The sequence below is a fragment of the Rhinolophus sinicus genome, linkage group LG05 (assembly GCF_036562045.2).
Source record: "Rhinolophus sinicus isolate RSC01 linkage group LG05, ASM3656204v1, whole genome shotgun sequence".
Lineage (NCBI taxonomy): Eukaryota > Metazoa > Chordata > Mammalia > Chiroptera > Rhinolophidae > Rhinolophus > Rhinolophus sinicus.
In genome coordinates, this window is record NC_133755.1 from 145,592,583 (window position 1) to 145,604,711 (window position 12,129).

At 35.3% G+C, this 12,129-nt stretch overlaps 1 protein-coding gene across 2 annotated transcripts in view; it reads right to left on the minus strand.

Annotated features, from left to right (window-relative positions):
- Window positions 1–7,740: 7,740 nt before the first annotated feature.
- CEP85L (centrosomal protein 85L) overlaps window positions 7,741–12,129 on the minus strand; it is a 108,361-nt gene continuing 103,972 nt past the window's right edge. Inside the window, exon 13 of one of the 2 annotated variants that reach the window (XM_074333489.1) lies at window positions 7,741–10,023. In XM_074333489.1, the coding sequence (XP_074189590.1) occupies window positions 9,860–10,023 (164 nt within the window). In that variant the 3' untranslated portion in view covers window positions 7,741–9,859. The remainder of the gene's footprint in view (window positions 10,024–12,129) is intronic. The other variant, XM_074333490.1, reaches the window with a different exon arrangement.

The window sequence follows — 12,129 nt, forward strand, 5'->3', positions numbered from 1 at the left end:
TGAATTCCTGGAATAGCACTCCTGTATGAAAGCATTAATTGCTGCGTATGGACTGAGAGTGCAAGGTTATTAAATGCACTATGTTTTTCTATAGTGTCCTCATTCTTGATGACTTCTGCCCGGAAAATTTTCAGACTACCTCTCTCCAGGGTTAAGAAAAAACTGGGATATAGCCATAGCAAATGTGGATTCATTTGGCTCATTTTATGAATTACTACATCAAAGTTGAGATCAACAGCAATGTAATTCTAAAACTAATTTACTGCTTGATGACAATAAAACAGCTATTACATTTGAATAGTAAGTTCACAATTTACACGTCACAAAGTGAAGAAGGAGCAGGAAAGGGAATGTACCTCCAGTTCAATCCTTTACAGGGGGTTAGGGATCCACCTGGACTAAAATTCTTGCTATAGGTAACCTCCTCACCCCAACACACTCACGCCCCAGGCAAAATTAAAAATACATTAGAAAGCATGTCTTTGGTATATTTTAACTGTAAATGTCTGTTATCCTATTATGACTACCTCAACAGTCAGCCTTCTCTAGCCCAGTCCCTTCTGTCAATAGATTTTGAATAATTCTGTTGTACTAAAATATTAATAACTTTCAACACGTTACCTTTTCCAGGAGGATTATTTTAAAAGAGAATTGCAACCCACACATACCTAGTCAACTGATCCTTGACAAAGAGCAAAGGCAATTTAATGGAGAAAGGATAGTCCTTCTAGCAAATGGTGCTGGAACAAAGGGACAGTCACATACAAAAAAATGAATCTAGATACAGACCTTAAAGCTTTCACACATTATTAATTAACTCAAAATGGATCAAAGACCTAAATGTAAAACACAAAACTATAAAATTCCTAGAATAGGAGAAAATCTGAGTGACCTTGAGTTTGGTGATGACTTTTTAGATATCCCATTAAAAGCATAATCTATCAAAAAAAATTGAAAAGTTGGACTTCATTATAATTAAAAACTTCTGTTTTGAGAAAGACACTGTTAAGAGAATGAAAAGATAAGCCACAGACTGGGAGAAAATATTTGCAAAATATATCTGGCAAAGGACTTGCATTCAAAAAATATAAAGGACTCTTAAAACTCAACAATAAGAAACCAAACAACCCAATTAAAAAATAGGCAAAAGATACAAACACCTCATCAAAAAAGATATACAGACGGCAAGTATATGAAAAGATGCTCAACATCATATATCATTATGAAAATGCAAATCAAAACAATGAGATGCTACTCAACACCTATTAGAATGGTTAAAATCCAAAATACTGACAACCCCCAATGCTGATAAGGATGCAGAGAAACAGGAACTCTCATTCACTGCTGGTGGAGATGCAAAATGATACAGACACCTTGGAAGACAGCTTGGCAGTGTTTTATAAAGGCGAGTGTGGTCTTACCATCTAATCCAGCAATCACATTCCTTGATATGTACCCAAAGGATTTGAAAACTTATGTCCACACAAAAACCTGTACACGAATTTTTATAGCAGCTTTACTCATAAATGCCAAAACCTTGGAAACAACCAAGTATCCTTCAGTAAGTGAATGGATAAATTGTGTTATATCTATACAATAAAACAGTCAATGATAAGAAGAAATAAAACTATCAAGCCATGGGAAGATATGCAGAAATCTTCCATGCATATTGCTAAGTGACAGAAGCTAACCTGAAAAGGGTACATACTGTATGATTCCAACTATATGACATTTGAGAAAAAGCAGTACTGTAGAGACAGTAAAAAGATCAGTGGTTACCAAGGATTTGAGGGGAGGGAGGAGGTATAGGCTGGGGAAAAGGATTTTTAAGGCAAACTATTCTGTATAATACTGCAGTGGTGGGTACCTGACAAAAACCCACAGAACTGTTCAAATGAAGATGAACCCTAATGTAAACTATGGACTTTAGTGAATGGTAATGTGTCAAGATTACTGCATCAATTATAAGAAACATACCACACTAATGCAAGATGTTAGTAGGGGAAACTGCCTACAGAGGCAGAGGGAGAGGTCTACTTTCTGTGCCTTTTCTGTAAACTTAAAAGTGCTCGAAAAACAAACTCTACATATTAAAAGAGAATTGCAGGGTGAGCAAAATGTTTAACACAGAAGCGTGACTCACTAGTTGAGGAATAATGATGGATGTTTGGAATAAGCAATCCCATCATCTCTCATTCACATCAAAAAGAAGCAAGCACTCCTCTTTTCAGTAATGCAGAATTCCTGAGTCCTGCACGGGCCTTTTGCTTTATTCTTTCTTCTCCTGATCTGTTCTTCTTGTCCACTCTTGCCCCAGAAGGACTGATGGGCAAATATTAGCCCTCATTTCGCTGCATCCTTTGCTGTCTGCCTTGTTTCAGCCTGAGTCCTGCAGCCCAGTGTGACCCACTTTGAACTTCTAACCTACAGAATTATAAGTAAATTGTGTTGTTATAAACTAGTAAGTTTGTGGTAATTTGTTATGGAGGCAACAGGAAATTAATATGGATGGGGATGTGAGGAAGAAATCAAAAGAACGGATTCTTGGAATGAAGGTGCAACTTACAGAAACCGAGAAACACAATGAGTAAGCAGGTTTGGGAAGGAGGGTTTAATTATGAGCACAAAACAGAAGCAAGTCTAGTGAGTGGTTCAGAGTCCAGCTTTAGAGGCCTGGTTGGTATTACAGCTCTGCCTCTACCAAGCTGTTCCGAATTGGTCAAGACATTAAACCTCTCTGTGCTCCAATCTGCATGAAATGAGGATAATAGCACCTACTTCATAGAGCGTTATATAAAGGAAGAAATGGGATAATTTATGCAAGGTCCTTGTACTTAGTGGGCACATGCTCCACTGCTGGATGATGACAGCAATGATAAACGAAGAAGTCACACTGCCTGTGCACTGTTTTTCAGTCATCATGGGCCATTAAACAACTTTAACCACTTGTTTTATAATCAATATAGGAATAAAAAATATAAATTAAATTACCTTGCTTCCTGCTTAGAAGGGATGCCAGCTATACTATTTGTTTAAGTTATTCTCCAAACTAGCACATATATGCATTCTCCAACTTAAGTTAGATGCAAATGCATTCAACTTTTAAAGATGATATTGTATCCCTCTTCTAAGCCAGACCTTGGATTTGCCTTTACAAAACCTACCCAGCTGGCCAAAAGCCTCGTGAGACTGCTATGCTCTAGGAGCACTGGAGTTGAGAAATAACTGTCCAGTCCTGTGGCCTGGACCTACAGAAGGCCAAGATAGTGGTCACAGGAGAGACTAATAGGAGATCCAAGAAATCAAAGAAACTGGAATTTGCCTCAGGAAGATTATCATTGTATCCCTCTTTCACTAAAAGCTCCACACATCCCCCAGGGGAGCTATTCTTTAAATGGCACGTTTTCTCCTTGGAAATAGTTTTTGCTTGCTTGGACTAAGGACATATTTGCACATCTCTAGAGGTTCATATATCCTCGTTGCTCATTGAACGCAAAGTTTAATAAAAGAAGGTGCCTGCTCTGAAAGAACTCAAGGTCTAGTGGGAGACCAGCAGCCAAACAACAATGGCATAAAAAGCTCTTTTTGTTTCAGAAAGTATGAGACCAAGCTCTTCACATGAATTGTGGAGACTCGCAGAACACAGGTGGCAGCATGACAAAGGACAATATTCCAGAGGGAAGTGTAAACAAAAATACCTCTAGTAAACAGGAAGTCTGTTTTCCAACTCTGACTCTCCACTGCCTTGTGTATTAAACTTTACTCCATTTTCAAAAAGCATATAGAATATATGCCACAATCAATTAGAACCCAAGATTGTAGAAGAAGGCTGTTTTTCAACTCTGGGTAGAGAGCTCTTATTGACAGACTCCTAGACTATTTCCAGATTTTGGTTATTATACATAAAACTGCTGTAAACATTCGTCTACAAGTTTCTTTTTAGGCGTATGTTTATATCGATTAAACATCTAGAGTGGAATTTCCAGATTACAGGGTAGGTGTATGTTTAGTTTAAAACTTCCATTATGAGGAGTCAATAGAGATTGTAAAGTGAGACTGTGTTTAAGTGAAAACAGGTTGGCTAAGATGGAAAGATTTTTCTTTTTGTCACACTGAATTTTTGTCAGGGACAGCAATTTTGTTTAAACATTTTAAAAACCTTTTATCATAACTGCAGTCTCCAAACTGGAATGTCCCCGAAATCAAGGAGACTGTCTTCACAGACAAGTAACAGTTTTCTTCGTCTGTAAAGTGATCCACACTCTGCCGTTTTGTCCACTAACAACGTATTTCACACTCTTTTTAACCAAGTCCTCTGCATTTCTACATAGAGTGGTTCTGTTTGGGGATTTGGCATAAAGAGCAGCTCAAACTACTGGCAGAATCACCGGATGTACCCTATTCAAAGCTCTTTGCTGACTGTCCCATCAAAATATATTTTTTTAACCAGATCAAAAATAATTATAGCTTTCATCCTGCAGGAGAAACTCTTCACTAGTCACTTTAGGATTTTAATCCACTCTGCTTTTATTGCTAAGATACTTTCAACATGAATCATCTGTGATGCATGATTTTCAAAGTGCTCCTTTTGTTAACTGAATTAGATGCCTCGTTAAAGGCTCTGACAGAGCAATGCCAAGTTAGCTGGACTGGAAGCAAATACTGCTCAGCTAAATATTAACCAACTTCCTAGAGACATGGAGGCCATATGTGTCAGAACAAGGACCCAGGGTGCCATCCACAGGGCATCTCTGGGCTGCGGCTGGCAAACCATCAAAGCCAAGATGGCCAGGTCCTGCATAGCACAACCTTTTCACAAGGTCACATATATACATGTTTCAATAAGGTTTCAACTTTTGATTAGAAGGAGGGAAACAAGGATTTGACTTCCCAACCCAACTTTTCAGCAATACGCAAAACTAAAACCAGATTTTGTCTCTTGGAAAGTAGAAAACACTCTTGATATAAATAGGGATTTTAGAAATTCAAAAGGGGGACATAGCACTACTAGCTTAAATGACTTCGGATTTACAGCACCTATGATCAGAAAACTTCAGCACCCTTCATGGGAAGGCCTTGAGAAAAAGCTTTTCAGTAACCAAAAAGAAATTGTAAGACAGACTTAAAGCAGACGTCTTCATGTTCTAGTCAAACATTCTCTTGTGTGTTTATACAAAGATTTTACTTAAAAGTCAAGTCAGCATATTCTTATTACTGAGAATTCAGGAGAGCTTGAAAATTTCAGATACATTCTTATATTAACTAGGCACTTGGAAGACATGAATCTTTTTATAAAAAATTTATTTCTCTGTAAATACAAATTCCAACATCAACAAACAATAATAGTCCAGTGGAAAAATACTTAGCCATTAATATTGAAAACTTTTTTTTTAATTTAATAAATAGAACTTTGGCATTCCAAATTCTAGCTGTAAACCCTACTGAAAAAACAAAAGCAAAAAACAACCCCTTTACAAAAAAAGAGGCAAGAATGAGATTAGAAGGCATAAGCCAACCAGTGGCTTCACATTGTTTTTACAATAACTGTATTTCAATTAAGTCATGACCACTGTATTTACACGTGAGGTATTTTGGGTGGTTCAAACTGAACCTAAGTTTACAAACCAGTCCCAGCGACTGATTACACACTCCGCTGTGCTTTACATGGAACCACCTAGCACCTTAGTATTTCCTATCATCACACCAACGTGATGCTGAATTTTATATTTATGTATTTAAATAACTATTTATACATATATGTACACACATATACACACAAATGACATTTCAAAGGAGTTTCCTGTTCACTATAGTGGGAAAAGGCTGGGCTCCAAAGACATATCTGATACCTCCTTTCATGTTTACTAAGTTCTCTACCTAGTAATGAAAAACTGCTCCTTGCTTTAAAGAAATTCCTTAATCAGTCTATTTACAGAAGAACAGGGTGCACTAATCATCAACATTCTTATAGCACATGTAAAACAGAAATGAATGCTTACTGCAGGCAAAAAGGCACAAAGGTTCTCTCTGTATGCAGCTGCAATAGTGTTGTTAATTACTTAAAGATTTCAAACTACATTCTTAATATACTCAACATTTCTTTAAATAAGAAAAAAATTCAAACATCCAAAATCGCTCCCCCTTCGTGATTAAATGCATAATATTACCATATAGCAAAATACCACGATGGCATTTTGGGGTGAAACTGGAAATTATACTCTTTATAACAAACAGTTTTTCTTGTTTTGTGAACACTGAAAAGAACTGTTAAAAATGGAAATGAAATCAATTAACTTTGGCTCTGAGAGCTATAGCTACCGGCAGTTTCAAATGATGCTGTCTGAGTAAGCATGGTTACGAGAATTGCTTATTATCGTAATTACATATCTACAATGACAGAAATCTACATAAGAGAATGCCAATAACCCAAACTAAAGGTATGCCTGACATGAACTATACTATGTAAAAGTAAAATCCAAGTTCTCAGCTGCTATGTTATTCACTGAACTACTACTGATAGTGAAAGCATGTTTTCCCAATAAAATAGTTCCTTTAAAAACATCCTCTAAGAGACTCCTATTAATAAGTACTGAACTATAACAATATAATTTATAAGCTCATTAATAAGTCAGAAATGTACAATATCCATTTTAATACCACTTTCCAGCCCTTGAGATTATCTCTAATAAGCTACTGAAGAAATCTAATTCAGTTTAATAAACTGTCACAACCAAAATAAATTTCACTAAAATATAATACTGTTAACATTAAATATTGAATCCTATTTATAATATAAAAAGGGGCCATACTTATTAAAAGAAAAATTCAGGCATGACTTACCTAGTCCATATTTAAGCTTTTTAAAATTAGGTCACTGAAAAATTTACTAACAGTTTAACCAAAGTCATCCTTTTATTCTGACATAAAATGAGAAGATAACCTCTGTGCCATTAATCTGCACAATTTGGATCTTTCATTGAGACACTTGCTCCTTTATCCCTGTTTTAATGTTACTGGGGCAGAATAAGCTCAACTTCAAAAACTAGAAGACTAATAATAAATGTTAATACTGCATAAGATACTTCTTCAGAAGACAGTTAATTCACAAAAGCATAATTTGAAAGTTTTCATATCTAAGGAAATTTTCAAATAGATTTACTTTAAAATTAGGTTAATTTTCATCTCAGACCTATATACCACTGTAATAACCCAAGAACATCCTAGTTCAAACTAACACAAAAGGTTATTCTGGGAGAGGGGAATTTTCTGAAAAATAAAAATTAAATACTGATGAGTTAGAATACTACTAGTTTAATTTCCCCAAAAAATATCCTCCAAAGCTATCTATTTATTATCTAGGTCCCTTCAAAAACTCCAGACTCTAAAAGTTTACATTTTGTAATTCAAGGTTATCCTTAAACTATCACATCTTAATTCCCTTTTTTATGGAGAGTATACATTTTAGAAACTGAAATACATTAGCAGTAGTTTGTTAATGTCCTACTAAGTTAAAAAAATTTTACCTCAAGATATGTCAATTCTGTTAAGTTTTAGAAAACTTATTTTAACAAAATACTATTTTATCACAATTAAGCTACAAAACAAAAATGTATCTACAGTAGATTGACACACATGACCAAAAGTTTGTTTAAAACAATAACCATAAAACCTCAAAACATATACTAAAAACCTAGGAGACATTTAAGTTAAGACATTTAACTTAGTGACTCAAATCAGTGATTTTTTTTTTTTGCCCATTAGTACTATATTTTAGGGAGCCTTTATTTCCAAAATGTGGAGGTTGGTCATCCTATTCAAAGAGAATGTAAAAACATGTGTTGCACTGGTGGCTTACCTCTTTTAGATGCTATTATCTTCTTTATTGTAAAGAGCTATTTTTACAGATATTTTTACAGGCAGAATTCTTTGTATCAGATTTTGAGTACAAATTTACTCCTCCCTGAATGTTTTCAAACCACCATAAAAGACAAATGACCACATTGTATGAAATGTTTCAGAAAGCCAGGTGCTTACCAGTGACTAAGTCCCTCCTTACTAGGCTAAGGACCTTGGGATGCAGAATCACTACAGTGCACTGATTTCTTAGTGCCCTGTTCCTAAGAAGTAAGAAGAGCAAGAAAGACTTAGGCACTGAACAGAAGGAAAATCTGATGTCCTTAATATATGGTATAACTGATTGTTGAAATATAACTATAAAATAACTTATTAATGCTGTATGCAAGCCAAATTCTGAACTGAATGTCTTCCTGGGTAGTTTCCTTGAAGGCCTTACCCCATGTTTTCACTGCTGAAAATATTTAAGAAAAACCTTTTCTCGGAGCAATCTTTGTATCAGTATGTAAGCCTGACAAGAAAACAGTTGTTGTTGCCCAAAACAGTATTATCCTGCTTGATTCACAACCCTTATTCCTTCTACCTCTTATTTAATCTTGATTTAAATAACACTTGGTTGCATCAAGAAAACAAACCAATTTGTAAAGGACAATATTTGCCATAACGAGGTATATTCAGAAGAATGTAATGAATGCTCTGAAGGCAGTAAAATATATAGTCCTTCCAAAATACCAATGAAAACAGGGAAATGTTCATTTGGAAGCTTAAATGATTGCATGTCTACTTATAACTTGGTTGCATTTCATGGTGAAATCCTGTACTCCAGTAAAACTAACCTGACCAAATTTGTGTTCTACAAAAAACCCTGTTTTTAATGTAGTTTACCTAATAAAAGAAATTGAGTATCACCTGATTTAGATTTTGTTTTATGCTAGTGATAATTCAGATATAAAGAAAACAGGTTGATTTTTTCTTAAAGTAGTTTCAACTTTAAAACAGATATAAAACTGTTAAAACGTAAACATTTGAGATTTGGATAAATAAGCTATTGTTCCAGAGTTACTGTTAATCTTTCTTTTACAATAATGAAAGGAGGCCTTAGAAGGTTTGCATTAATTATATATGGCTTTGTTTACATTAATATATATAAGTAAAAAACTGTAAATGATAAGGGACATTTTAAAATTAGTTCAAATTATGTTAACTGCCTTGTAATATACAAATTATATGTTAGTGAAAAAGATTACCACATCAAAATTTCACACCTCTAAGGCAATCCACAATCACTCCGGAAAAATAGCTGATATATATACACACACACACACACACACACACACACACACACACACAGTACTAAAATCGACCCAACCCTACAACCTCATCATCTCAGCACAGTGGTTGTTCAAAATACAATGGTTTTGCCTTCTGTACTATTATTAGCACACTTGCCTGCTTTTGGAACTCTTGTTCAGCCAGCCTTTGAAAACCCCAAAGTACAACACAAGCTTCTACATGAAAGAAAAGAAATACAAGAATAAACAGTGTGTGCCTTTCTCAGAAGCTTTGCTTTGACCCTAGAAATCCTTATAATTTTGTGAATAAACACAAGCGTGTGTGCACACACGTGCACAGACACACACACACACAGACACACACATACAAAATCACATAGGATAAAATGAAACCCTACCCCCTGTATCTGAAGGGCACTGTTCACAGCTTGGTCCTACAATCAGTAGTTTGAGAATACAGAATTTTTTTTTTCTTATACACTTTATCACATTTTCAAATGGTAATTTGATTTTTGTCCTGATTAGGTAAGCCCCTTTGAGACTGCCTCACATCTCTTTCCCCCCAAAAAAATCCACACACCCACACACAAAACCCTATGTGCAAGTCGTATGTCATTAGCAACTTTCCAATATGGCTCCTAAAAAGAAATGCGAAGAACTATAACACAGCAGCATTTAACACGGGTCATTATTGCTGTGGGACCAACACTTGATCATTGAGTAACGCAGCTGTCTCCCATGTCCTGAGCATAGCGGTCTGAGATTGTAGTCCTTAATTCATCTATGTCCCTCCGTAACTGGCATACATCTGACAGTTTTTTAGTGAGTGTTTCTGGGCTGTGGTCATTCTCAGTCTCTTCAGCTGAACAGTTCAGTGCTGTGGAGATAAAATATGGAGAGAAAGTCTCACGTTTTTTGAACATTTTTTAGGATTTTCAACTTAATTATCATTGGCAATATAATGCTATATACTGAATACCAGTCAGGCTCAGGTTTAAATTACGCATCATTCTACAGGGAACAAAATGATGGTTGCCTGGAGGATGGGGATGTGAGGAGCTAGGTGAGAAGGTGAAGGGATTAAGAAGTACAGATTGGTAGATACGAAACAGTGAAGGAAATGTCAAGTACAGCACAGGGAATACAGTCAATACTGTAGTAACTATGTACAGTGTCAGGTGGGTAACTAGACAAATTGGGGGGGAGCACTTAGTCAAGTATATAAATGTCTAACCACTATGCTGTACACCTGAAACTAATATAAAATAATACTGAATGTCAACTTTAATTGAAAAAAACTTAAACAAAATAACAGTGTAATAACTATGTATACTGTCAGATGGGTACTAGATTTATTGGGGTGATCATAAGTTATATAAACGTCTAATCACTATGTTGTACACCTGAAACTCATATAATATTGTATGTCAACTATAACTGAAAAATAAAAAATATTTAACAAGGAAAAATTATGCATCATTTAATATTAAATATATCTTATCTACTTAGTCCTTTTAAATTTTGCTAATTAAAATGCATTAAATTCATACAGTAAAGCACGAATTCAACATGTTTAATGGATGACAATATTCCAGAAGAAGAAAAGAGCATCGTTTAACAACTTTATTCAAGTTCAACTAGAGCACTCAGTTCTTCCCATTTAACAAAAATCTGAAAATCATTTGTGTAATGAGGGGTAATATCTTAAATTTTTATAGACTGCAAAGTGGGGGTATTGGCATAAAAACATAATTTTCAAAATATATGGAAAGTGTGTGTGGGACCCTACAATCCCAAACAATTGAATCCGACTGATAGCTAGGTGCCCAATGGCTGAATAACTGAGAGTGAGGCCCTGAGTCAGATAACTTTTAATTATTTACTCCAGTTCCTCTCTTTGTCAGCATATTTCAACATAAAAGCAGGTGGAGCCAGTGATTGTAAAAGAAATCTTTCCTTACACTACAACTTGATTTGCACTGGTAGCTTATTGGAGCCATTTGTTATTTTAACAAACACTAACTGAACACATGCAATGATCCAAGTATCGTGTTTCCCCGAAAGTAAGACCTAGCCGGACAATCAGCTCGAATGCGTCTTTTGGAGCAAAAATTAATATAAGACCCGGTATTACATTACATTACACTACATTATATTATATATTATACCGAGTCTTATAGTAAAATAAGACCGGGTCATATATTAATTTTTGCTCCAAAAGACGCATTCAAACTGATTGTCCAGCTAGGTCTTATTTTTGGGGAAACACGGTACTACGCTAGATGCTAAGGTCAGCAAAAATAATGGATATAGTGGCATATTCTTTCTTTGTATGAAATGTTTTAATTAATTATAAGCCATTGACTATTACAGACTTTAAACCTTAATATTTCTTTCCTATGTACAACCAGATATTAATAATTAGAACACCTTATCTCAAGTGTGACAGAATATCATAGTATGAATGAGAGTAAGAGTAATTTTGCTTACACACCTGCATGCTTCACTAACAACCAAAGAGAATGCTCCCGATTTCTCAGGTCAACAAAGGAAATTCAATTACACATTTCTTTTCCTGCTGAAAGTTTCAGCTGAAATACAACAAACACTACTTTGCCTTTCAATAGCACTTTTTATCCAATTATTTTCCTTACCCTCAATAATCTTGTGAGATAGTGAAGGGAGGGAGCAAGGCATAGTGGCTTATTCTTAATAATTTACATATACTTTCATAAACAAGCACAGTGAGGTATTGTTGATGGCCTACTACTACACACAGGCTACAGAGGCAGAAGGAAGAGATCAAGTGGTTCTTTTTCGGATATACTGGGTCTGTGATGCCTATGAAACAGCTGATTCCAATGCACAGCTCAATATTATCAGGTGCTCAAAAGGGACATTCTAGGCAAATAGGAGATAAATGTCTGTATGGGTCAAAGTTACAGTGATAACAGAACACAACAGGACATGGATAAAATCACGC